We start from the raw sequence: 24,228 nt of genomic DNA, 5'->3' as shown, positions 1-24,228 counted from the left end.
TGCTCCTCAGCCACCTTCTCCTCGTCGCCAGCGTGGTCGACCACCGGACCGGCTCAGTGGCCGCCGCCGTCCTCCTCGCGGCCGTCGGGTGCCGGCCTTTGAAGGGGGGGGGGGGGGGGGGGGGGGGGGGGGGTACTGTCAGGGTTTCTGGGTCGTTGACCCAGTATTTTCAGTTCACGTTCACTGTTTATCTACTGCCTGTTCCACTTCCTGTTTTATTGTGTTAGCCTTGGCCTGTGTGCATTATGTTCAGTCCTCTTCCCATTTATCATTAGTTCATTAGGTTCAGCTGTTCACTCACCTGTCTCCAATCGTTGCATTGTTAGTCGTGTATTTAAGCCCTCTGTCTGTGAAGGTTCTCAGTCATCCAGGTCATCGTAGTCAAAGGAGCTTGCAAAGAAAAGCGTCTGGACTTCTTTAAGTTGCTTGAAGACGTTTCACCTCTCATCCAAGAAGCTTCTTCAGTTCTAAGGTCAAATGGTGGAGAGTCCCAGATATAAACCTAGTGGGAGTATCCCCCCACAGAGGGACAAAAGGACCCCCTGATGATCCTCTAATCGCCTGAGCCAAGGTGTGAAACTGGGTGTGGGTCCCAATCAGCCAGAGTTTCGGGTGTGTTCATTGTGAAACCTGGCCCCACCTTATCATGCGAATTCCTGAGGTCAGATGGCCCAGGATGTGAGTGGGCGTTAAGGCGTCTGGGAAGGGATCTCAAAACTGGATTATAGATGGCAGAGAGTTGGTGTCGTAAACCCCCGCCTCTGTTCAAAGATGGTCGCTCACAGTGGACATAGATGGCTTCTTTCACTCCTCTTTCAAACCATCTGTCCTCTCTGTCCAAAATGTGAACATTGGCATCCTCGAAAGAGTGTCCTTTATCCTTAAGATGCAGATGGACAGCTGAGTCTTGTCCTGTGGAGGTGGCTCTTCTGTGCTGTGCCATGCGCTTGTGAAGTGGCTGTTTGGTCTCTCCAATGTAGAGGTCTGAGCATTCCTTGCTGCACTGTACAGCATACACCACATTGTTAAGTTTGTGTTTTGGCGTTTTGTCTTTCGGGTGAACCAGTTTTTGTCTGAGCGTGTTGCTGGGTCTGAAATGCACCGGGATGTCATGCTTGGAGAAAACTCTCCTGAGTTTCTCTGATACACCGGCTACATAGGGGATGACAATGTTGTTGCGTCTGTCCTTCTTATCCTCCCTCGCTGGTGTCTGGACTTCTTTTCTGTGCCTCTTTGCTGACTTTAAGAACGCCCATTTAGGATAGCCGCACGTTTTGAGTGCTTCCTTTACATGTGTGTGTTCCTTCTTTTTTCCTTCAGGCTTAGAGGGAACATGTTCTGCCCGGTGGTGTAGGGTCCTAATTACTCCAAGCTTGTGTTCCAGAGGGTGATGGGAGTCAAAGAGGAGGTACTGGTCCGTGTGTGTGGGCTTCCGGTAAACTTCGATGTTGAGGTTGCTGTTCTCTTCAATGTGCACGACGCAGTCCAGGAAAGGCAAACAGTTGTCCTTTGTGTCTTCCCTGGTGAACTTGATGTTTTTATCCACCGCGTTAATGTGCGCAGTGAAGGATTCCACTTCTTGTGTCTTGATTTTGACCCAGGTGTCGTCCACATATCTGTACCAGTGGCTGGGTACTCTTCCTTTGAAAGAGCCAAGAGCCTTCCTTTCCACTTCCTCCATGTAAAGGTTGGCTACAATAGGTGACACGGGGGAGCCCATGGCACAGCCATGTTTTTGTCTGTAAAAGCCTTCGTTGTACTTGAAATATGTAGTGGTGAGGCAGAGGTCTAACAGTGTGCAGATCTGATCGGGTGTGAAGTTGGTCCTGTCCTCCAAGGAGCTGTCTTCTTGTAGTCGTTTTCTGACAGTCTCCATGGCCTCCATGGTGGGTATGCAAGTGAAGAGAGAGACTACATCAAAGGACACCATGGTTTCATCTGGATCCAGGGTAAGTTTCTGGACCTTGTCGGTGAAGTCGGTGGAGTTCTTGATGTGGTGTGGGGTGTTCCCCACAAGAGGAGCAAGGATGGTAGCAAGGTGTTTAGCAATGTTATAAGTGGCTGAGTTTATGCTACTGACTATGGGTCTGAGTGGGACAGCTTCCTTGTGGATATTAGGAAGTCCATAGGTGCAGGGTATGGTATCCCCTGGGTAAAGGCGGTGATACGTAAGGCGGTCAATAATTTTGTCCTTTTCAAAGTCTTGAAGGCAAGCTATAACTTTCTTTTTGTAGTTGCTTGTGGGGTCTCGCTTTAGGGCTTCGTAGGTATTGTTGTCACTGAGGAGAGTAGTGATCTTTGTATGGTAATCTGTAGTGTTTAGGACCACGGTGCATCTTCCCTTATCAGCTGGTAAAACAGTGATGTTGTGGTCTTTGCTCAGGGAAGCGACAGCCTTCTTTTCCTGTATTGTGAGGTTGGATGGAGGGACTTTGGCACTGGAGAGCGTGGCTGAGACTTTCATCCTGATTTGCTCTGCTTCTGTCTGTGATAATTTATTAATCCGTATGGCAGATTCTGTGGCTGTGATGAGGTCCACTATGGGCAACTGTTGTGGAGAAATGGCAAAATTGAGTCCTTTGGCTAATACTCTCTTTTCAGGTTCAGTGAGAATCCTGTCTGAAAAGTTCTTAACCCATTTCTCCTGACTGACTTCAGGTGTGTTTTCTTCTCTGGGTTGTGTAGGTTCAGGATGAGGAGTGTGTGTTTTTGAAAGCAAGGTGTGAAATTTCCTGCGTTGTCTTTCTTTTCCTTTAGAGTGTTGGGCCCGCTGAGCCTTGTCCACAAACTTGTAAACCTCTTCTAAGATTGGAGAGGGTAGAAGGATTTCCAGTTCCTGCAGGGTCTGGCTGATCTTGATCTGGAGGGCATCTATGGTGAAATGGACCTGTCTTATCCTTTTACTTAAAAGGTGATTTTGTGCTCTCTGTAGAATCAAGTCTGTTCTGTATCCCCTGACAGTGGATCCAAGGCGCAGGCTCTTAGGAACAACTCTGCTTTGTCTACATCTTAGGTTGAAACGGAGATGGTTCCTATAATCCGCTAGTTTCCTTGATTCCCTTTCATACTCCCGCACCAGTTGAAGGGTGTTCCTCCCAAAATGTACAGCAATATGTCTGTGAAGGTTCTCAGTCATCCAGGTCATCCGGTGGTCGACCACGCTGGCGACGAGGAGAAGGTGGCTGAGGAGCAGCTGCAGGACGCGGCATGGGAGCCGGCGGTGGCTGAGGAGCAGCTGCAGGACCAGACCTCTGCCTCACCACTACATATTTCAAGTACAACGAAGGCTTTTACAGACAAAAACATGGCTGTGCCATGGGCTCCCCCGTGTCACCTATTGTAGCCAACCTTTACATGGAGGAAGTGGAAAGGAAGGCTCTTGGCTCTTTCAAAGGAAGAGTACCCAGCCACTGGTACAGATATGTGGACGACACCTGGGTCAAAATCAAGACACAAGAAGTGGAATCCTTCACTGCGCACATTAACGCGGTGGATAAAAACATCAAGTTCACCAGGGAAGACACAAAGGACAACTGTTTGCCTTTCCTGGACTGCGTCGTGCACATTGAAGAGAACAGCAACCTCAACATCGAAGTTTACCGGAAGCCCACACACACGGACCAGTACCTCCTCTTTGACTCCCATCACCCTCTGGAACACAAGCTTGGAGTAATTAGGACCCTACACCACCGGGCAGAACATGTTCCCTCTAAGCCTGAAGGAAAAAAGAAGGAACACACACATGTAAAGGAAGCACTCAAAACGTGCGGCTATCCTAAATGGGCGTTCTTAAAGTCAGCAAAGAGGCACAGAAAAGAAGTCCAGACACCAGCGAGGGAGGATAAGAAGGACAGACGCAACAACATTGTCATCCCCTATGTAGCCGGTGTATCAGAGAAACTCAGGAGAGTTTTCTCCAAGCATGACATCCCGGTGCATTTCAGACCCAGCAACACGCTCAGACAAAAACTGGTTCACCCGAAAGACAAAACGCCAAAACACAAACTTAACAATGTGGTGTATGCTGTACAGTGCAGCGAGGAATGCTCAGACCTCTACATTGGAGAGACCAAACAGCCACTTCACAAGCGCATGGCACAGCACAGAAGAGCCACCTCCACAGGACAAGACTCAGCTGTCCATCTGCATCTTAAGGATAAAGGACACTCTTTCGAGGATGCCAATGTTCACATTTTGGACAGAGAGGACAGATGGTTTGAAAGAGGAGTGAAAGAAGCCATCTATGTCCACTGTGAGCGACCATCTTTGAACAGAGGCGGGGGTTTACGACACCAACTCTCTGCCATCTATAATCCAGTTTTGAGATCCCTTCCCAGACGCCTTAACGCCCACTCACATCCTGGGCCATCTGACCTCAGGAATTCGCATGATAAGGTGGGGCCAGGTTTCACAATGAACACACCCGAAACTCTGGCTGATTGGGACCCACACCCAGTTTCACACCTTGGCTCAGGCGATTAGAGGATCATCAGGGGGTCCTTTTGTCCCTCTGTGGGGGGTCACTCCCACTAGGTTTATATCTGGGACTCTCCGCCATTTGACCTTAGAACTGAAGAAGCTTCTTGGATGAGAGGTGAAACGTCTTCAAGCAACTTAAAGAAGTCCAGACGCTTTTTTTTGCAAGCTCCTTTGACATTTAAGCCCTCTCTTCCCTTCAGCCCTTGTCGTGTCATTGATGTTATGTTGTCGTTTCCCCCTGCGTTCAGCCAGCCAGCCATTGAGTCTTTCAGTCAGTCGTCCAGCCAGCCATTCAGTCTTTCAGTCAGTCGTCCAGCCAGCCAGCCATTTTCTACCTCTGTTCTGTTCACCCACTCCTTATAATAAACCTTCACCAGTCTTCACCTACCTGCGAGTCCTGCGTTTGGGTTCCTTCTTCCTCGCCTCCACACAACGCCTGACAAACCTGACCATTAGCTGAACTCACAGGTCCTCAGGTGTATGACAGGTCACTGCCTGTCATACACAGCTGCAGCTTACAGAGACATGTGTGTTTAAATGATTATTCATTGTTCTTCATGTGTATAGAAGAGCATCATAAAGGGTAAACATTTCTCTTTTACAGCCAAATGTGTTTGCATCACTTCTCAGGTTTTCTTTAACATGATGGAGGAATAAGTACTGCAGTGTGGTTTCATGCAATCACATGAAATAAAGGACAAAGAGAGTCTACAAAAGTATAAAGATATAGGTTATTATTCACATTCAGGCATCCATATCGAAAACTCTAACATTTCAACTCGAGTGAGTCCACCACTGTGCAATATCACTACAATATGTTACAATATGCATGTTTCTATGTACTGAGTATTTACTGCCATGAATTTTCAAATACTTGATAGGTGTAGGTACCATGAAGTATCTACTGTTTTTGTATTTTAAAATCACAGGCATTACAGCCTCAGAGAGAGCCAACAGTGAGCAGCACTTTCTGAGAGTGGAGAGAAGAAACTTCCTTAAACAGGAAGTGACCTCTGGGAGAACCAGGCTGCATCATTCCCTCACCCAAACAGGCTGTGGTGATTTCATTTGGGGTGCCGCTGCCACGACCAACCACAAAAACGGGAGTGAAGTAAAAGATGTTGGCAGATTATATTCATATTTGAATCTCTGTGGGTCGACCAGAACACCTGCCCAGCCTGAATCCCCACAGTGAAGAACAACGGTGCAAGTCAATGAGTCAAACTCCCAACGTTAGTTTGTTAGACCTGGGCAAGTATGATGACCTTTGCTCTATTTTAAGAAAAAATAGAGTAACACAAGAACACAGACACTCAGTTGAATGGAAATGGTGGTGACTTCCATTTAGAGGACTGAATCTGTCCCACATCCTCCACGTACACAGATTTCATTTATTTATTTATTTTTTTGCTTTCACAGTTGGCCTCGCTGCAAACGTGGAAATAATCATATGATGTTTCTCATTCTGTACATTCACCTTTAAAATAAAGGTGAATGTACAGAATGTTAATAATAAATATATAATAATAATGTTTGTAATCTGAACAGTCTATCATTGTTTTCGCACCTGCTCAGCTTCACTTTTATTACCTGATAGAGCACGGCAGTGACCTCACTCTATACCAAAATCTCACAACTCCAAAATATTAAAGAAAAACTGTTCATTTTATACTTTATAACCACATTACACAAAAAGAAAAACAGAGCTGTTCGCATATTTAACTGATTAGAAAGCAGACTCTACAGCTGAAGTTCAAAGCTTCAAAGTCAGACACATTGTTTCCTGTTAGAACAAACTGGCCACTCTGTGTGCTGAACTAAAATTATAATAATACATGAAAACACTTCACATTTTACACTTCATGATGTTCATAACAGCTCATTCGTAATCAGAGAGAAACTCCGAGAACAACACGAGGCCACGAGGAAGACTCCGACAAATCCAGGAGCTCAGGATTAAAGCTAAAATATGCTGCTTTGTTTTAAGATAAAAGTCTGAATATTATAAAGTGATGCTAAGTTGTGACATATTTAAGAATAAGTTAGCATTTTTACAAGAAGAGTCAAAGCATTTTACTGTTTTGCTGAAGTTCTGACATATTTCAAGAATAAAATTGTAATTTTATATCTGAGTCTTTATATTTTTAGATTAAAAATTTGTAGATTAAATAAAGTTTATACAGATTAAAACATTTGACTTTTTGATTAAACCACTGAAGCTGTAACTCAGAGTCATAACACTGTGAATATGGTGTTTTTGTCCGAAAGCTTTTAATCCACAGCTATTGTTCAAGCTGAAAGCTGCAAAAACAGGAACTGCTAACACAGACGTCTTGTGGTTGTACGAGTAACTGCAAGTAGTTTAGAATTTATCACCATTGTATCCATGGAAACAAGCTCATGAACTCATTTTTTGCGTCGTGGATTGCTGAGGTCGACACACTCACGGTTGATCAGATTTGTTGTGCTCATCAAGTCTTTCTCTAAATAATAAAAATTCACCACTTAGTTCAGTTTGATCGAATGAAATGACGACTTTGTTCTGACGTGATTTCATTGTGTTAAAATTGACCTGAAATTGAAGTTATCTCTTCTACTGGCCTCGGGGTTTTGCTTCATCGTTTTCTCAGATTGACCCAGCCTGAAACCCTCGTGAGATTTTATGATCGTATTTGACTGTTAAAAAAACCAACCAAATGAATCTACTTTAGATGACCCATAACCTCCTTCACAGAGGTAGCAACCCTATGTAGCTTCTGTGGACGACATATTTGAAACTCATTTGGAAAAACTCTAAACTTTGGACGATTTCAGAGATGTGAGGTTTACACACACTGGCCGGTCTGGAGCGGTTTCTGGTCCAGCCTGGATGGAGATGTGCTCCATCTTTCTGTGCTATAAATAAGCTGTAATCATCAGGTAACAGAAAAGTCAACTCCCTCAGCTCTAAAGAATCTGAGCAGGGCAGGATGCCAGCTAAATGTTAGAAAGATGAGCTTGTAAGTGATCAGCACTCCTGTCCTAACGCTTCACTGTTGTTACATTTACACAAACACACACTGTACATGTCCATGCCGAGTCTATTTGTTCTCATTCATAAATCAAGGACTTTCATCCAGAGGGGCTGGTGTCACTGGTTGGCCTCCTCTTCCTCAGGTCTGTCTGAGTGCAGGTCTGCTCCTCTTTTCCCAGAATGCAGTCTTGTATCCTCTCAGCTGTTTGTCCTTCTTCCTCTTCACAGGAGCGTTCTCAGCTCTGAGGACAAAGAGAGGACACGTCTCTGAGTGTTCTCAGTCCACAATGTGTCTTCAATAGTGTGTGTGTCACATGTGCTTACTTTGGTTTCTCCTGGACGCTGCAGAACTTCATGCACTCAGCATCCTCTGAATCCGTGCAGCGGCAGCGGCTCAACTCCCTCCTCACTCGCACCGATCCGAACCCGTAAGGCACCAGCTGGCTGGAAGAGTCAGATATTCACTGTCAGATATGATGGAGGCACTGCAAACATGCATTAAACACACTCGCAGTTCTCCTGTCCGTCATCAGATATGTGCAGAGTCTGTGCAGCGGAGCATGATCACGCCAGCAGCCACACTGGCTTCAAGTTAAATCACTGCCTGATGGCATTTCTGACATATTTTGGTGTTTTCTGTTCAGAGGGAGGAACTGATGATGTGCCCACAATCTTCCTATAAGACTGAGTAAACAAACTCCTAAAAGTTCTGGTTCCATATACATCTGCACCTTCAAATGTGCAACAGATAGGTCTGACACAGGAGGCAAGTTCTGCTGTCCTGCAGGAAGGACCTGCTTACAGATTTCCTTGTTTAGATTTAAGGGAATTTTTAGAAGAGAGGTTGAACAGGGTTTCATGCACTGGTGCTTGTAATAAATCCCAGTCTGTAGGCAGAGTAGTTAAAGCTAATCAGAGCCTTTGGATGACCGCAGTAATAAACATGCCGTTTACACTGCTCTCCAGGCAGCACGGCAGAAATCCACAGGCGACAATGTTCAGTCAGACTTTCATGGAACTTATCAGCATTTTGATTTTGAGCCAAATCAAATCCAAATAAATGTCACACTGAAGAACACATATAGTATAGACTGGACACTGAAAGCTCCAAGTCTGTATAGTCACATGGATTCTGCTTTGCGTTTTGGACTGCTGGTATGTTTGTAGAGAATATCACAGCCATTATAACAAATCCATCCTGGTATGGCCTCTTGAAGAGATGGCAGTTGTTAAGCTTTAGCATCACAACCAAAGTAAGACTGTGTTTCCAAATCTTACCGATACTTAGCGTCAGTTTGTTTTGATTTGAAGTGTGTAAGAGTATTTTTACTGTTGCAGCTGTTGCAGGTGAAGCTAAACTGAGTTAGAGAGTTTGTCCACACTAGTGACAGGTATCAAGCTCAACAAATTATGATATTCACTTAGTTCACCACTAAACTAACATGATGACTGAGGACGGTGATGATGGTGGCTGACATTTCCAGATGTGTTGGGAGCAGATCATCCTGTGCGGTCGTTGAGCAAGGTCACAGGTGAGAAGAGTAAGAAAGAGGTCATCCGTCGTCTTTGGTGAGCGATCTCAGTCGGTGACTCCAGCTTTCTCAGTGTATTATTTACTCTCTGTTATTTAAGAAAGGTTATTATTGTTATCATTGTCATTTTTGGGCACTTTTCTGATTGCAGCTATATTTATCTGTGAGCATGGTGCTGATATATAAGAGCCATAGTGCTTTCACACTTTGGCTTAAAGGATGCTGCCCTTTAGTTCTGTTTGTTTGCACTGATGTGTCTTCAGATTATTTACTGTTCGTCTCAAACCTTTGCTCTTACTGGCATGTGGCATGTGAGTGTGAACTCTGTGCATACATGACAGTGAGCACACCTCTGTCAGTTTTTTCTTTCAATAAACATGAACATTAGACATAATTGTACAAAATCTCTGGAAGTCGCACCTTTTATATCACTTTTATAATGAACATTATGCTATGACACGCTCTCTGTCAATACTGTCGGCATTTCACAGTAGTTTCAAAACTTCTGATGATGCCCTTCCAAGCGGTCGGAGGATAAATCTGCAAGGTAATGTGATAAATGAAGTCGTGGAAGGCAGACATATGAATGTGATGCTGTGGGTGTTCTGACCTTGTGCTAAAAGTAGCTCAATTTTATAGTTTCGTGGATTAAGACCTCACTCTTCCAGGTGAAAGCTGGCTGTGTGGCTCGGCTTAATTTTTTTTGCACTTGTTACCTTACTCAGGCCCTGAAAAAATGACTCTCACTCCCTCTGTGGAACACATGCAGACAGCTGTTGGTACACTGCTCCAGAGTTCAGCTGTTCATAATTATCTATCACTGAAACAAACATCAAGCATCTGCACCACATTTATGGCCAAAGACACAACAATGCTGCTTTTTTTTAAATACGCATTGAAACTGATATATCTCTCCACAACCCTGAAATCCGATCAAATATGTGCGCATGTAACTTCCTTAAAAACTTGTTTCAGCCATTGTTTTTACTGTGCAACTGCTAACTCGTGTACAATAAAGGAATTAAGCAAAAACCACAAACAGTTAAATAAATAAGTCAGCAGTTTTTATACAGATGTACCATTAACTCGTGTGCTAATATTTTAAAGGTGAGCAATTTGATCAAATGTAATAACATATTCAAGTGTCAGTCACTCAGACAGTAGCGGACACGGCGGTTGCCCGGGGCGGCAGCGTGGTGGGGGGCGGCATCACGGGAAAAAAAAAGAAAGAAAAATTACTCGTACTCATGCCGCTCCGACGTCATGCCAGCGCATATTGGGAATGGCATAGACACCGATCGGTTTTCTATCGCCCATTTGCTGTGAGTAAGGGCGCCCTCCGTTTGCGAGGTGCGCCTGCTGCTTGCGGCACAGGGAGGAGAGGGCGGGGCGGCGGGGGATTCTCTGGCTGGCTGGAGCAGCATCTAATAACCAACCCGCAAAATAAAACAAACAAACAAAAAAACAACAAACACGAAAACACCAGACATTATGATACAGACATATAATTTGCACCGATGGTTTTTCGAAATTCTATATAGTGAGCGCTAGAGCCCTCGGTGCGCCTGCTCGCTGCTGAAATCAAAGTAAACTTTATTGTCATCTCCGCTACATACAGAGAGACGAGACGACGAGGCTCCAGTTACAGCAGTGCAAGTAAACAAACAATGTGTATAAGAAGAGTAAGAAAATAATATACACTTAAGACTAGGGGTAAAGGCATAGCCAGAGGAAGTGTTCGGCCAGGGCGCCAAACAGGCTAGGACGGCCACTGCGCTCAGATATGTGTTTGCTTGTGTGGAGTTTTATTCTGCAGCTCAGACAAAGAAGAAGATGACCTATGCTACACTAATAAGGCACACAGGTGAGATCATCACATACAGAGGCTGCAGAGCACAATGGTAATGATTCTCAACACAGCACACTGAGTTTATATCTGAAACTCAATACAACATTATAAAACTAAACCACGTACAAGTGGGCAAGCCCAACCTAGCCCTGCTTTCCTTTTGTCAGATTTTCTAATGCCCACCTGGCCTGGTCTGAAACGACCTGTGATTGGCCAGAATCTCACATCACAGGGTGCTCCCCCTGCTGGTCTAAAATCAGGGCTGGGAGGGGGAGCGAGAGTGTAGTCCCCTCTGAGACTGCTTCATTTACAATTTGCTGAAACACTACTGAGGATTTTGTCTGTCGAGAGATGCCAGAAATATGTCTGCTAGAAAAATGAAGAATGAAGAAACACAATTTCGCTGAAGAAATTTATGTTTGCCAGACTTTTTGCGAAACAGTGTATATTTTTAACTTTCTGGATCAAAATAAAATGGCACACGGAGTTAAGAGAGATATATCTCCTTTGTGGAACTAACAACAACCCACAGACGTCGGAAAGATGACAAACTCCCCTTCTAGTTCAGCCAAGAGTATGAATAGCTATCTTAATCTTTAACAGTTCAATCCTTTTTGAGGTTAAGCTATCAGGCAACGTTCACAGACCATCAGCCAGAGCTTCATGTAAGCAACCTGTAGAGATCAGTAACCACTGATAAATAATTCAAACAGATAAACCAGGGAGCATTCGGCTACAGCAGTGGTTCCCAAACTTTTTTTGCTGGGCCCCCCTTCGTTTTACACAAAAAACGTTTGCGCATTAACACATCCTCCAACCACACACACCCATATTTTGCTCCATTGCGGTTTATTTCACACCTCAAACATTTAGTAAACAATTAAGTAAATACAAGTAAACTGGTAAACTGCAATAAATGACAGGTAGTAATAAAATAAACTACTAACTCTTTTACGCTGTCCGCACCTACACGGGTATTTTTGAAAACGCAGCCGTTTCATCCACACGTAAACGGCGTTTCGAATCACCGAAAATGGAGGATTTTTAAAACTCCTTTTTTGCGGATGAGGAATACAGGGTTTGTCTGGCAACGTCAAAGGTATGTGCCTCTTTTCACGTCAGGCTGTGCGCCATGTTATTGTTTACATGAGATGAATTGCAGAATGGCAGATGGAATTCTGTTAATCTGACTGTCTTCAGGTTTTACAAGCAGTTACTGTCCCTCCATTTACAAAGGCAGAAGCTTCTTATTTTACATGTAGTTGTTTTTTTTTTCTTCTGTGTAATAATTTTCAACATTGCTATCAATACATTTTTCAAAAAAATGCCTCTCTGTGCAAAATGGGTTTAAACAGCTGTGGGATACTGTTTGTCCATGATTTGAACAGGGAACAAATTGTGGCAGGATCAGCCTGATATTATTTTTATCTCGCTGTAACTTTACTGTATAAAGAGCTAACGTCTCCAAAATGTCAGGAGTAGTTAGTCATTACAACAAGTGTTTGTGAACTAAAAATCAAGAATGTGGGATCCTGTTTGTCCGTGATTTGAACAGCCCAGCGCTGCTCTCAAGAAGGGAAAACCAATTCTGCAGGGGAGACCTACCTCGGCACTTGTGCAGGTGAAACCAAAGGGCAGATATGCTTCACCATATTTTCTAGTCTTTGGCTTAGAATGAAGTTGGTTTGGAAACATATTCAGCTATGCTTCATCTCCTGCTTTGCGTTTCTGTGGGCGCCCGTGTAGCGTCCAAGCGTTTTGTTTTTTTCCTTTTCATACTGCGCCCCCCCTGCCATGGCTCTGCGCCCTCCCTAGGGGACGGGCCCCGCACTTTGGGAAGGTCTGGGCTACAGCATGCACATTGATGCTCTGCGGTCAGAAGTGAGTCCCTGCTTCAGACCCGCAATCAAAATCCTCGTCTCTGCTGCTAGTTTGCTATTCGTTAGTATTCCCTGGGCATGTTAAACGTTTGGAACATATTTCCCAGCAATCCATCAGTTACTTCCAAAAATGTACTCTCAACCAGAGTTTCATTTAACTGACTTTCAGACCTGTATTACAGCCAGACCACAAACATGACTTCGAATGACTGAGGGCGTTTATTTTCCAATTATGTCCATGTTAGTGCCCCTTATTATGTTCCACGCATCTCGCTATTTAAGTAGCGTCTCTGCAAACAGCCGCAGGAGTTAGTTTTCCTGCAGTGATTCAGCCCGCTGCTCATCCGTCTGGTGCCAGCGAGACCGCCAAGACGGACTTCGGCTAGGCAGCAGGTTTGAGGAGGCTCTGCTGCTGGATTAGTGGCAGAATTAACTAGACCACTGGAGGAACAGCAAGCAGATGCCGGTGGCTCACCAGCAAAACACTTATCTCAAAACAAGCGGGCGCATCCGAAAATAAACCTTCACTGATGGTAAAAAACATTCTCTGTGTCTTAATATTACAAAGATTTGGATTTACATTTCAGTCTGAATTATCCTGACTGGAGACCTGAATGGCTTCCCCTTTTTCCTTTTCCTTAATTAAATGGCGACACATCTGGCTCTTGTTGCTCTATGTTACCCTTTCATCTCCCAGCTTTCCACTGCTTCTCGCCTCCTCCATGAGCACTCCTGTCTACTCATTTCTAAAATATCATTGACTTTCCTCTTTACTGCTTATTGACCTTCATGTTGTTTTTATGAGTCCGTTGGCTGCATTTGCTCATTTTTTTCTTTCCTTATGTGTCAAAGGGTTACTGAGCTCCTTTCTTAAGTTACAAGGATGAATAAATCTGAGTGACCTGAACTGTTGAACTGCTGCGATATGAGTTATGGCTCCACTGTTCTGCATACCTGCTGAACTCTTCTTTTCTACTTAAGGCTGTATTTATTCCTGGCTATCGATCATATAGATTCCCTATTGGCAGATAATGTAGTGCAGGTCGAAGGTTTTCTTATATAACTCTTATATAATAGTATATGTATTTTTTGATATTAGTAGTAGGGTCCAAACACTGAAAAACCTGCAATAACGCAACACTTCACTCTTGATTGCAGTGTTTGCTCACAGAGCATTCCTGAGTGTTTGGCTTATTTCTGCTGCTCCATTTCCCACAGCATGTCTTTGTCTTGTCTTTCTCCCCTCACACGTAACCAGTCATGGCAGATGGCCACCCCTCCCTGAGTCTGGTTCTGCTGGAGGTTTCTTCCTGTTAGAAGGGAGTTTTCCTTTCCTACTGTCGCCAAAGTTCTTGCTCATAGGGAGTCATGTGATTATTGGGGTTTTGTGTGTGGCATTGTAGGCTCTTTACCTTTCAATATAAAGCCCCTTGAGGCTGTGATATGATGCTATATGAATAAATCGAATTGAAAAGTGAATTAAGCGATTTAACTGTAATTTCTGTCATCATGTCTCTAAAACAAGCACCCAGTCTCCATACCCAACCTCTAATCCTCTCACTCCTACTTTGTTATTGTGACTTTCTTTATTTCTCTTTCAGACTTTCCCTCATGCACAGCATCTTCACCTTACTCCTGACTTTCAGACAGTCTCAGCCACGTTTCCATCTTCCATCTTCTGCATCATCACCAGCTGTCTCTGCCCTACATCACTTCAGCTTGGAGTCTAACCACCAAATACTTTATTACTCAATCTCTGAACAATTTCAGTTAACCTGTGCTTAAAACTGATTTAATGAAATTGTTAGACTTTCAGGTGTTTAAAAAACATCAATGATAACTGTTTAACTTACTTAGTTTAGTACAAACGTATGGAGGGAAAAGAATCAAGATTAAAACAATAGAAAGTTTCATTGCACTTTTATTTATTTGCATATCGCAGGCTCTGCTTGTGGCTGTCATTTGTTACAGAAGATACTTTTTCTTGAACAGACACCAAACAGCTTCTTGTCTGATGACTAATTCTTCCTGCATTATAAATCTGGAGGACATTTAGAGTTGGCGGAACAACATGTGCTTACATATGAAGTTTGTATTTCCAGATTTCATCACAAAAAGATGATCAAAAAAGTTAATTTTCTCAGTTTCAACGTTTGATTTGAAAAAAAAAACATTATTTTTTTTTACTGTTCTTATTAAACACAGGTTTTAAATAATTTACAAATTAGTGCATTTTTTTGTACATTGAACACATGGGCTCAGTGTTTTGGTACATGAATTAATCTGTCTGGAGTCTTTTATTGTTAAGAAAACCAGATTTTACTTTCTTGTAATACTTAATGAGGTTTAGAAAGCCTCTGACTCTCCAGAAGTCCGTGAGTCCCAATTATCTACAATCTTTTTGTTCTCCAACTACTGGGAGTAAACGTTACGTCCAGATGGACAGAATCAACTTTTGGAGATTTACTTACCTGGATGATCAAGCATGCATCAAGACATCTGTAAGTGAAGCATAGAGCTATAAGTGAAGCAGAGCTATAAGTGAAGCATAGATCTATAAGGGAAGGTATTTGTTTTTACCCTGTTCAATTCATCGTGTGCAATAAGCAGCAATGATGGATGAACCAGAGAGACTGTCTTTGTTATGTTTCCCTCTGTTTTAGTTCCAATCACTCACATGTGTGGAACTGAAATAACAAGTCAGCCCTAAAATATGAGGAGTGGAAAGAGATGTTTGTCTTCAGGCGTAGGAAGTAAAATGCAGATTGGCTGAAATCTGTTGAGACACACAGCATCAGCGTTTCATGGCCCATCTGCAATGAAAGTGTTTGGTGTGTTTTGGTCTTCTCTTCATTATTAAATATCTTCTGATTTTCACCTTTCTGTATTCCAATAGTGTTTCAGTCTGGTGTGTTTAATGTGTTCCTGTTCCACTTCCTGTTTTATTTTGGTACAGTTCTGTCTTGTGTATATTGCGTTCAGTCTTTATTGGTCCCCTGCCTCACTGCTTCGTCTACACTTGTGTTGATTTGCTCTTCATCTTTGCTGTGACGTCTGTTATCCGTCTTCCTGTTTTCATCCCGTGTTACTTATTTATATTTGTGAACTTTGCTTTCTGCTGTCTTCTTGGACTGGTGCTATGTCTCAATAAAGATTTGCCTTGTTTGAAAAAAAAAAATTACTGTGTCCTCAGCAGAGATGGGCAGTAACGCGTTACTTGTAACGCGTTACTGTAATCTGATTACTTTTTCAAGTAACGAGTAAAGTAAGGGATTACTATTGCAAAAACGGTAATTAGATTACCGTTACTTTCCCGTAGGAACGCTGCATTACTGCATTACTAAAACCGTGATTTTTTTGCTAGAATGTCTCATGACAGTGACGTAAGCAAGTGTGACGTTCGTGACAACAGCTGCGTGCAGATCAACAATGGATCATATATCGAGTGCGGAAGAGAGTATGAGCGTGCAGCGTTTAAAGCGTGGAAGTACTGACCTTACTTTAAGTTTGATTCCATAAAAAGTGACAAAAACATTAGTGTCCGTTGTGCGTGGGAAGAAAACTTCTTTTTACAGTGAAAAAAACCCCCTAAACTTCCAAGCAAGCACCGAGTGCGCTACGACGTAATGGGAAATTCACAGAGAAACTCGCGGATTCTTCCACTGACCGCCGCGGCACACCTGCACCAGGGTAAACCTCCGCTTACCCTACTCCTTCTTTACAGGTAAAAATAGAGCAAAATGACCGCTAGTGTTAGGTTTTGTATTGTTGATTGTCATTTATGCTTAGAAATATTTAACCATATATGCTTAGAGGTGTATAATCAATTGTGTAGTGATAGGATGTGTGATCTGCAAAGGCTTGGTGTGCATTCCAGGAATGCACACCTACATCCTGGGAGCATGGGAAGAGGTCGTACCTTGTTTTATTGGTTTACGGTAGGATTAACGTAGCTATGTCAGTTTTAGACTAAGTGCTTTTTTACATATAGATGAACTGTTGGATTTTCCAGACCAGCAGGTTAAGGGAAGTTGTCTATGGGGCCACGCTCTGACACCCCCCCCCCCCCCCCCCCCACACACACACACACACACACACACACACACACAGGCAAGGTACTCTTTGTTTGTATGTAGACGTCATATGTTAATGAACCTATGCATATTCATGTAACCTGGGGTCAAGCGAAGGAACGGCTTTTGTCCGGTTCTCTCCCGTGCACGAGAAACATGAAGAACTTTGCCTACTTCGTGTCTTGCTTGCTGTGTAATTAAATTGTCTTCAACGTTCCAGCGAATAGGTTCAAGCTACAAACCTATCAGCTAGTCTTTGACTTTATTTATTTTCTGCTGTGTTTTACTTGCATCTATTTGAAAGAGTGAGTGTAAACACACACAAAAAAAATATTTTATGTGCTGGAATGTGCAGAAAATAGGTTTAAATATTAAACAAATTTCTTCCAGTTAGAGAATGTTGCATATAATTAAATTTTTGCTTGATGCATAAAGTTAAAAGATTAAAACTAATAAAACAAGTTTTAAAAAGAGACTTTTCCATTTGATTACATTTTGTATGATGGATTATGTAGAAAAAGTAGAATTGGGCTGAAAGATCTATCTGTCAGGGTCCTGGGTCTCCTGACCCAGCGTTTTAGTTCTTTGTGATTTTTGTATTATTGTACTTGGTGTGAGTTATTCTATGGTTTCTAGTTTCGATCCCTTGCCCTTCTCGTTTCTCTATGTCCCCTCTGTTCTGTAAGTCTGTGTCTGCATGTTTGAGTTCCCCTCTGTGTCTCTCGGTTCTTAGAGTCCTCTGCCTTATGGTTTATGTCTCTGTGTTTCTTAGTTGCTGTCTCCACTGTGTCAAGTTCGCGTCTCTGTGTGATCCTTCCTGTTTTACTTTGAAGGTCCGTGTCTTATGTGAATGTGTCCTGCTTTGCTTGTCTCGTCAGTTCTAATTTCCCCCAGCTGTGCTCTCCTTCTGTGTCTCATTCTCCTCGTTACTTTCCAGTGTATTTAGACCCTGTGTTTCTCTGAGTCAGTGTTGCGTCGTACCCTCAACAAGCTGTGTGTGTTTTGCCTCCGTGTTACCAGTGTTTTGTTTCCAGCTCTAGCTCCAGTTCAGTATTTCTGCTTCAGTGTTTTAGTCCACCAGCGTTTTTGTTTGTCTTTTGGTGAGTTTAGTTTAGTAAGAGGTTTTCCCAGCAATAAAGCTGTGCTTTAAGTTGAACTTCTGTGTCTGAGTCCTGCATTTTGGATCCACCACTCCTGCTTGCCCGCCTGCCACACAGCCAACCATGACAGAACGACGCAACCATCAAATGGATCCTGCGGACTCACGGTCTCAGTATCTCGCGCAGTTGTGGAATTACTGCCAGGGCGTAATCCACGCTGAGGACACCCCCAAGAGACTCATTCAGGTGGTCTTTTTTTGACAACTTTTTGTCGTCCACCCTCTGCACAGCTGGTTTTTTGGACATTAACAGATTAAAACAACTAATAACAGCTCTTAGGGCTAGGATTTGCTTCGAACTGTTTGGCATGGGCGGTCCAGGCAAGGAAGGGTCAGCTGCCCTCCTGGAAGCCCTCGCTGCCTGGTATTCTCAGCATCAGCATCCTTTCCCATCAAGATTGATCACTAAATCATTCGATCCTCCCTTAAGAGAGAAACTGCATCCTCGCTGCATCCTCCCCAGTACACCAGTGTCACCTGTGTCTCCAGTAGCTCCAGTGCCGCCTGTAGCGCAGGCCCCAGTAGCTCCAGTGCCGCCTGTAGCGCAGGCCCCAGTAGCTCCAGTGCCGCCTGTAGCGCAGGCCCCAGTAGCTCCAGTGCCCCCGCTACCCGTAGCTCTGGCTCCAGTAATAGCGGTCTCACACATTCACTTTTTGCAGGGAGAAAATTTAAGGTCCAGTCAGGGAGTTTCTCGCGCTTTAGCTGCTTCAGGCACTGTTCTGCACTCCAGGGCTTCCCCAGAGGCTAGGTCTCGGTCCCCAGCTGATTCTGGACCCCTGAAGATTGAGCAGCCCTCAGAGAACAACTCCGTGTCAGTGCTGTCTGAGCAGGGCCAGTGCTCAGCACAGCACCCATTGCCTTCGTGTCTGCCAGAGGACTCCATGCCTGCTGGCTTTGTGATGGCTTCTGCTGGAGGGTCCAAGGGGCCCGTCCAGCCTTCATCTCGTGTCTCCGCTGGAGGGTCCGAGGGACCGCTCCGGCCTTCGTCTTCTGTTTCCGCTGGAGGGTCCGAGGGGCCGCTCCGGCCTTCGCCTCGTGTCTCCGCTGGAGGGTCCGAGGGACCGCTCTGGCCTTTGTTTCCTGCCTCGTCGGCTGGGGGGCCCGAGGAGCCCGTCCAGCTTCCTGCCTCGTCGGCTGGGGGGCCCGAGGAGCCCGTCCAGTTTCCTGCCTCGTCGGCTGGGGGGCCCGAGGAGCCCGTCCAGCTTCCTGCCTCGTCGGCTGGGGGGCCCGAGGAGCCCGTCCAGCCGCCTGCTGCAGCTCCATCATCATCCTCGCCTGCTGCAGCTCCATCATCATCCTCGCCTGGCCCAGCCTCCGTGTCTTCAGCCTCGCCTGGCCCAGCCTCCGTGTCTTCAGCCCCGCCATCGCCTGGTCCGGCCCCGCCATCGCCTGGTCCGGCCCCGTCTGGTCCTGTGCCCACCGGGCCTCAGCCAGTACGCTTGACACTGGAGCGCCGCCGCTGCCTTCCGCGTGGCCGGCCCCCTGAACTGCTCCGTCGTCTCCTTCGTCGCCGCCGCTGCCTTCCGCGCGGCCGGCCCCCTGAACGGTTTGGCCTCCTGTGCTGTCGGCCCCCTGAACTGTTCTTTTTTGGACTCGTGTTTTGTTTTGGGGCTTTCTTGTGCTTCGGTGTTTTTGTTTCGCTTTATCACCTATTCAGGTTGTAAATCGTGTGTTTTTTGTTTTTTTTTGTTTTTTTTTTAAAGTAACTAAGTAATTAATTAATTTTGAAAATAAGTAATCAGTAAAGTAATGGGATTACTTTTTGGGGCAAGTAATTAGTTACTGATTACCTTTTTCAAGTAACTTGACCAACACTGGTCCTCAGTCTGCGTTTGGGTCCAGGCATTAAGATGGGCCAAGACTGTCCTGGCCTTTTGCCAAACTGTTTCCAAGTTCAGTCTCATAGATGCATCTGAAGAACGATCAGATTCATGACGAGCACGTTTTCTACAGCCAAATGTGAAGCTAGGAAATGACCAGTGTTGGGTAAGTTACCTTAAATTAGTAACTTAGTTACATTACTAGTTACTTCTATCAAAAGTAACTCAGTTACTTCAAGTTACTAGTTACTTTCAGAGTAACTAGTTACTAGGGAAAGTAACTTTGGTTTTACTCAGAATTCTCTTAATGTGTTGCTTCCGTAACTAGATACCCAGCAAGATTGCTAGTCTTCTAGCTTGCTTACTTGCCACAGTGCACTGTGCCACCTACCAATTAAAGGAAAAGATAATGTGCACATTTCCACGAGAGAAATCCCACGCCTGATTCTATCCTAGCCTGCTTTTTACATCCAACACAAACTGCAGTCGTGGTGCTTTCGATTGTACTCAGAACTCGGAAATTCTGCCTTCTGAATAGGAAGATGTAGGTAACACCAGACTGCAGATGAGCTGCATACAGGGCTGGACTGGGACAAAAAAATCGTCCCGGGCATTTTGACTAGAGACTGGCCCACCATTATAGGAAAAATCATAAAGCCTTTGAATGAAAATAAACACTGTTGTGACAGTGATGTACACTGTTCTGATGGTATATATGCATTAATCTATCAATTGTTTGTTGTAAGATAATTATTTTTTAAAAAGTGAGACATTTTAAATGAGAATAAGAAAGTATTTCCTTGTGCCCCCCTTTCCCTTTTAATGCCCTACATGGACCCCTGGCAACACTTTGCTAGACCCGCCCCTGCACAGTTACCAGCTGTCAGCTACTTAGAAAAGGATCCTGGTGTTATTTGTCTCTCAGAAACAGTTCATAACTTCCCTTCAACTCATTCATGTTAACTAAAAGGTAAACATGTTTCTCCATCACAGCTCTGGTGATTCAGTAAGGACATCTCCTGGTTTCATCTTCATGTTTCCCTCTCACCAGATAACCAAACAGACATCATGACCAGCAGCTTTACAGCTGTGGCTCCAGCCAACATCAGCTGATACTAGAAATTAATATTAAATAAATTCTAATAACAGCTGATCAAGCTTAAAAGTGCTGCCATTGTTTACCGCGACATCGGCTGGTTTCCTCTTTCTGGCGCAAAGTGGGTGATAAATAAACAAGAGAGAAAAGCCAATCAGCTGATCATTGATCAGTTTCATGATTGAAGTAGAAACAGGAGAGGGAGGGTGAGAGGATGAGAGGAGAAGAGGCAGCTGTGCAGCAGAGACACAGAATAACTTCAGCTTTGTGTCCGGGACAAACTGTTCCTTTTCACCTCAATAAGAAACGCGTAATATTTTCTCTGAATACGAGACAATTCTGTTTTTTACGGAATGGTTGGCAACTCTAATAATTAACCTTATGAACAAAATAAAGTTCAACATCAGTAACATAGCACCCACCCAGCTGTATAGAAACTCCGTCATGCTAGCTAGCACCCAGTACGAAAAAGTCAGCATAACGAAAATAAACTCCACCTAAACTTGGTTCATATCTGACCCAGATGGACTGCAGGTTATAACTTCTTGTGTTCAGTTCACCTGACACTCGGACCAGCGGCCGCTTCGGGTCTTTCCTCTTGCCTCCCTTTTCCTTCATCCACCTGCTGGCCTCCACCACTTGTTAATGTTATTGAATCTGTGGAAGCTCCGCGATAGCCACCACACGAAGTAACAGATAACGAGCCTATCTAAATCCCAGTAACGAGTAACGCGTTCCCGGTTTTGGCATAATAACTAGTTACCGTGCTCGTTACCACAATAATAACGTAGTTACTGTAACGCGTTACTTAATAACGCGTTAGTCCCAACACTGGAAATGACTGAGAGTGAACCTTCACTTTCTTCTTGTCTACACGAAGCTACACGACCAGAGTTCTTGCAGCATTAGACCTGGAGGAAGATAAATCCTTTATGATACTGGAGGTACTGAGAGTGATTTAACAGGAAGAAATATAAAAACAAATATCCTCTCATTCAGATGTTGTGCATCTGGCCTGTTGTGTTGTGCCGAGATCACGACAGAAGCAAAGAAGGATATAATGTGATGTTCGAGTGGATAGGAGGCTGGTGTGGACAAAACTTTGGGCTTCAAACTGTCACGGTCCTGGGTCGGTGACCCAGTGTTTTGTGTTATTGTTAATCTTTGATTTCATCATGATTTATCACTGCTAGTTTGTTGGTTTCTGTTTCAGTATTTATAGCTCCCTCAGTTCTTTAGGATTTGTACAGCTGACAATAAAGGCTCATTTTTTGTTATCATTCCACCCTTATTTCCATTTGCCTGCACTTGGGTCCCCAGTCTCCCCACGCCTCACCGTCTGCCTCGCCAGATGTGACACAAACATCAATCCCTGAAACTTTCACCAAACGATTATGTTTTACTCATTTGGTGTCTACATCAAACCAAATCATTCCCATAGCACAATTTTCTGTTTTCTCCGCGGTATATGCCTACAGGTCACGCGTGTGGAGGGGCAGCTGATAACACGTTACATTTGGACTTTTTTAAAACTTTTGAATAAAGTCTATTCAGCAGCACAACTCATATCTCACACTGTGTCCTCCCATTAAAATATGACCACGCCATCCCTGACAGCATGTCATGCCGGCAGGCACTGAGTTTGACAGTTAATTATTGGCTCATATTGTCAGTGACAGTGCCAAAATAATAATATGTTTTCTGTTGTCTTGCTGTCAAATAAATGAGTCCAAAAATGAGCAGATGTTAAATAAATTGCGTTTGTTTGAGTTCACTGAAGGTGGTTCTGATCCTGGCGTCTCTCTCTTTAGTTTGGATCACTGCCTTTTTGGATGATCAGACACATCCATCTGTAACTGAGAGGGAAACTCCTCACTGACTTCACTGTTTGTTTGAACACTTGCGAAGGTGAAAATCTGACTTTAAAAACAGCCTTTGTGCTTCAAGTACTCCGAGATTTCTGTTTTCTTCTGGTGTAAAATAGCAGGGAGCCAAAGGATGTCCTTTAAAGGTTACACTGGTGTTACTCGATATTTTCTCTTTAAACAATACAACACGAGTAGAAAAAAACCCAACATTATTTCAGCTTGTTCTGATCTTCTGTCTGTTGCTCTCCTACCGACAGTGTGAACCTTCAAGCGCTGTTCTCAAATGGATAATTTTGTTTAGGTCTACAGATGTGGTTATTTGCAAGAATAAAACATGTTGTTCACTCTGTCGCGTACATGTTAGCAAGGTTACATATTTTAAATGACGCTGTGTGTGAAGAAAAAGGAAATGCACTCGGGACTCCCCAACGCTCTTTAGTGGCATCATTAGTGACAGCGGGTGCTGGCAGTGCTCTTTAAAGCGTCTTTATAGTGAAAGCAGGAAGATTGCATTTTACCACATGGCTATATTTAGAGTGAGCTAACAGTCTGAGACGGTCCCACCACCACTGGAGCCGTTTTTGGCTAACCTCTGGAAGCTATTTTGGTGACTTGTCTTTTTCTACACCAATTAATTTGGAGTGTGACTTACTGGCATGACATGAAACAGCTTACAGTGCAGTAACCAATTCAGGGAAACACTGAACAGCATAATTGCACTTTATCAAAAGGGATGATGCTGTAAATACATATAGTAAAGCTCAAACCAGACTACTTTTTCCATTTTATTATTATTTTATTCTAAGATTTCTACACTATCTTCCACATTTTTACCTTTAAATCTTTTCATCTCATTATTTTGAACAGGGGTAAATTGAGTTATTATTATTATAACTGCGTCTCATTTCTAGAAACAGTTGAGGATGAAATGTCAACACACAAACGGGAGCAGGCTGTGAGGAGTTAAGCAGCTGTGGGCAGATAAAGGTCCGACCATGATTTCAGACTCTCTGTTGAGTTGGTGTTAAAGGGTTAAAAAAAGCTCTTTTGAAACACGGAGAGGAAACTGAGCAGAAACAACCCTTCTTTAGGAAAGGTGTGCTTTCTCATTAGCTCCACCACATCTAAGCGGTTACTCGTTGCTTGTGCATACTGAACTAAAATGAAGTTAATTGCTACCAATTGTGAAGGGAGCTGCACGCCTACTTCTTATTTGAGGCCAGCCATTTTAAAAAATATGAACAACTGGACTAGAAAAGACATTCAAGTCAACCCGACATGGCTGTTTCAGGGAACCTTTGTTACTCACTTGTCTCTTCACAGAGTTAAAGAAATGTAGTATTAGTATTAAAGCTCAAATAATCAGGCCCCATTTTATCTTAATGACCTTGTAGTACCATCACACTTGTTGTTTCTAGAGAATTTAAAAGTAGAATGGGAGGGAGAGCCTTCAGTTTTC

At 43.8% G+C, this 24,228-nt stretch overlaps 1 protein-coding gene across 1 annotated transcript in view; it reads right to left on the bottom strand.

Annotated features, from left to right (window-relative positions):
* Positions 1–6,668: 6,668 nt before the first annotated feature.
* The window catches only part of LOC113006448 (endothelin-2), a 37,000-nt gene continuing 19,440 nt past the window's right edge, over positions 6,669–24,228 (bottom strand). The window contains exons 3-4 of the mRNA XM_026142428.1: positions 7,817–7,936; positions 6,669–7,734 (exon numbers count right to left, since the gene is read on the bottom strand). Of these exons, the coding sequence (XP_025998213.1) occupies positions 7,632–7,734; positions 7,817–7,936 (223 nt within the window). The 3' untranslated portion in view covers positions 6,669–7,631. The remainder of the gene's footprint in view (positions 7,735–7,816; positions 7,937–24,228) is intronic.

Source organism: Astatotilapia calliptera, chromosome 15 (assembly GCF_900246225.1).
Source record: "Astatotilapia calliptera chromosome 15, fAstCal1.2, whole genome shotgun sequence".
NCBI classification, from domain to species: Eukaryota; Metazoa; Chordata; class Actinopteri; order Cichliformes; family Cichlidae; genus Astatotilapia; species Astatotilapia calliptera.
The sequence above is the reverse complement of the archived record's forward strand: the minus strand, read 5'-3'. Positions and strand labels throughout refer to the sequence as shown.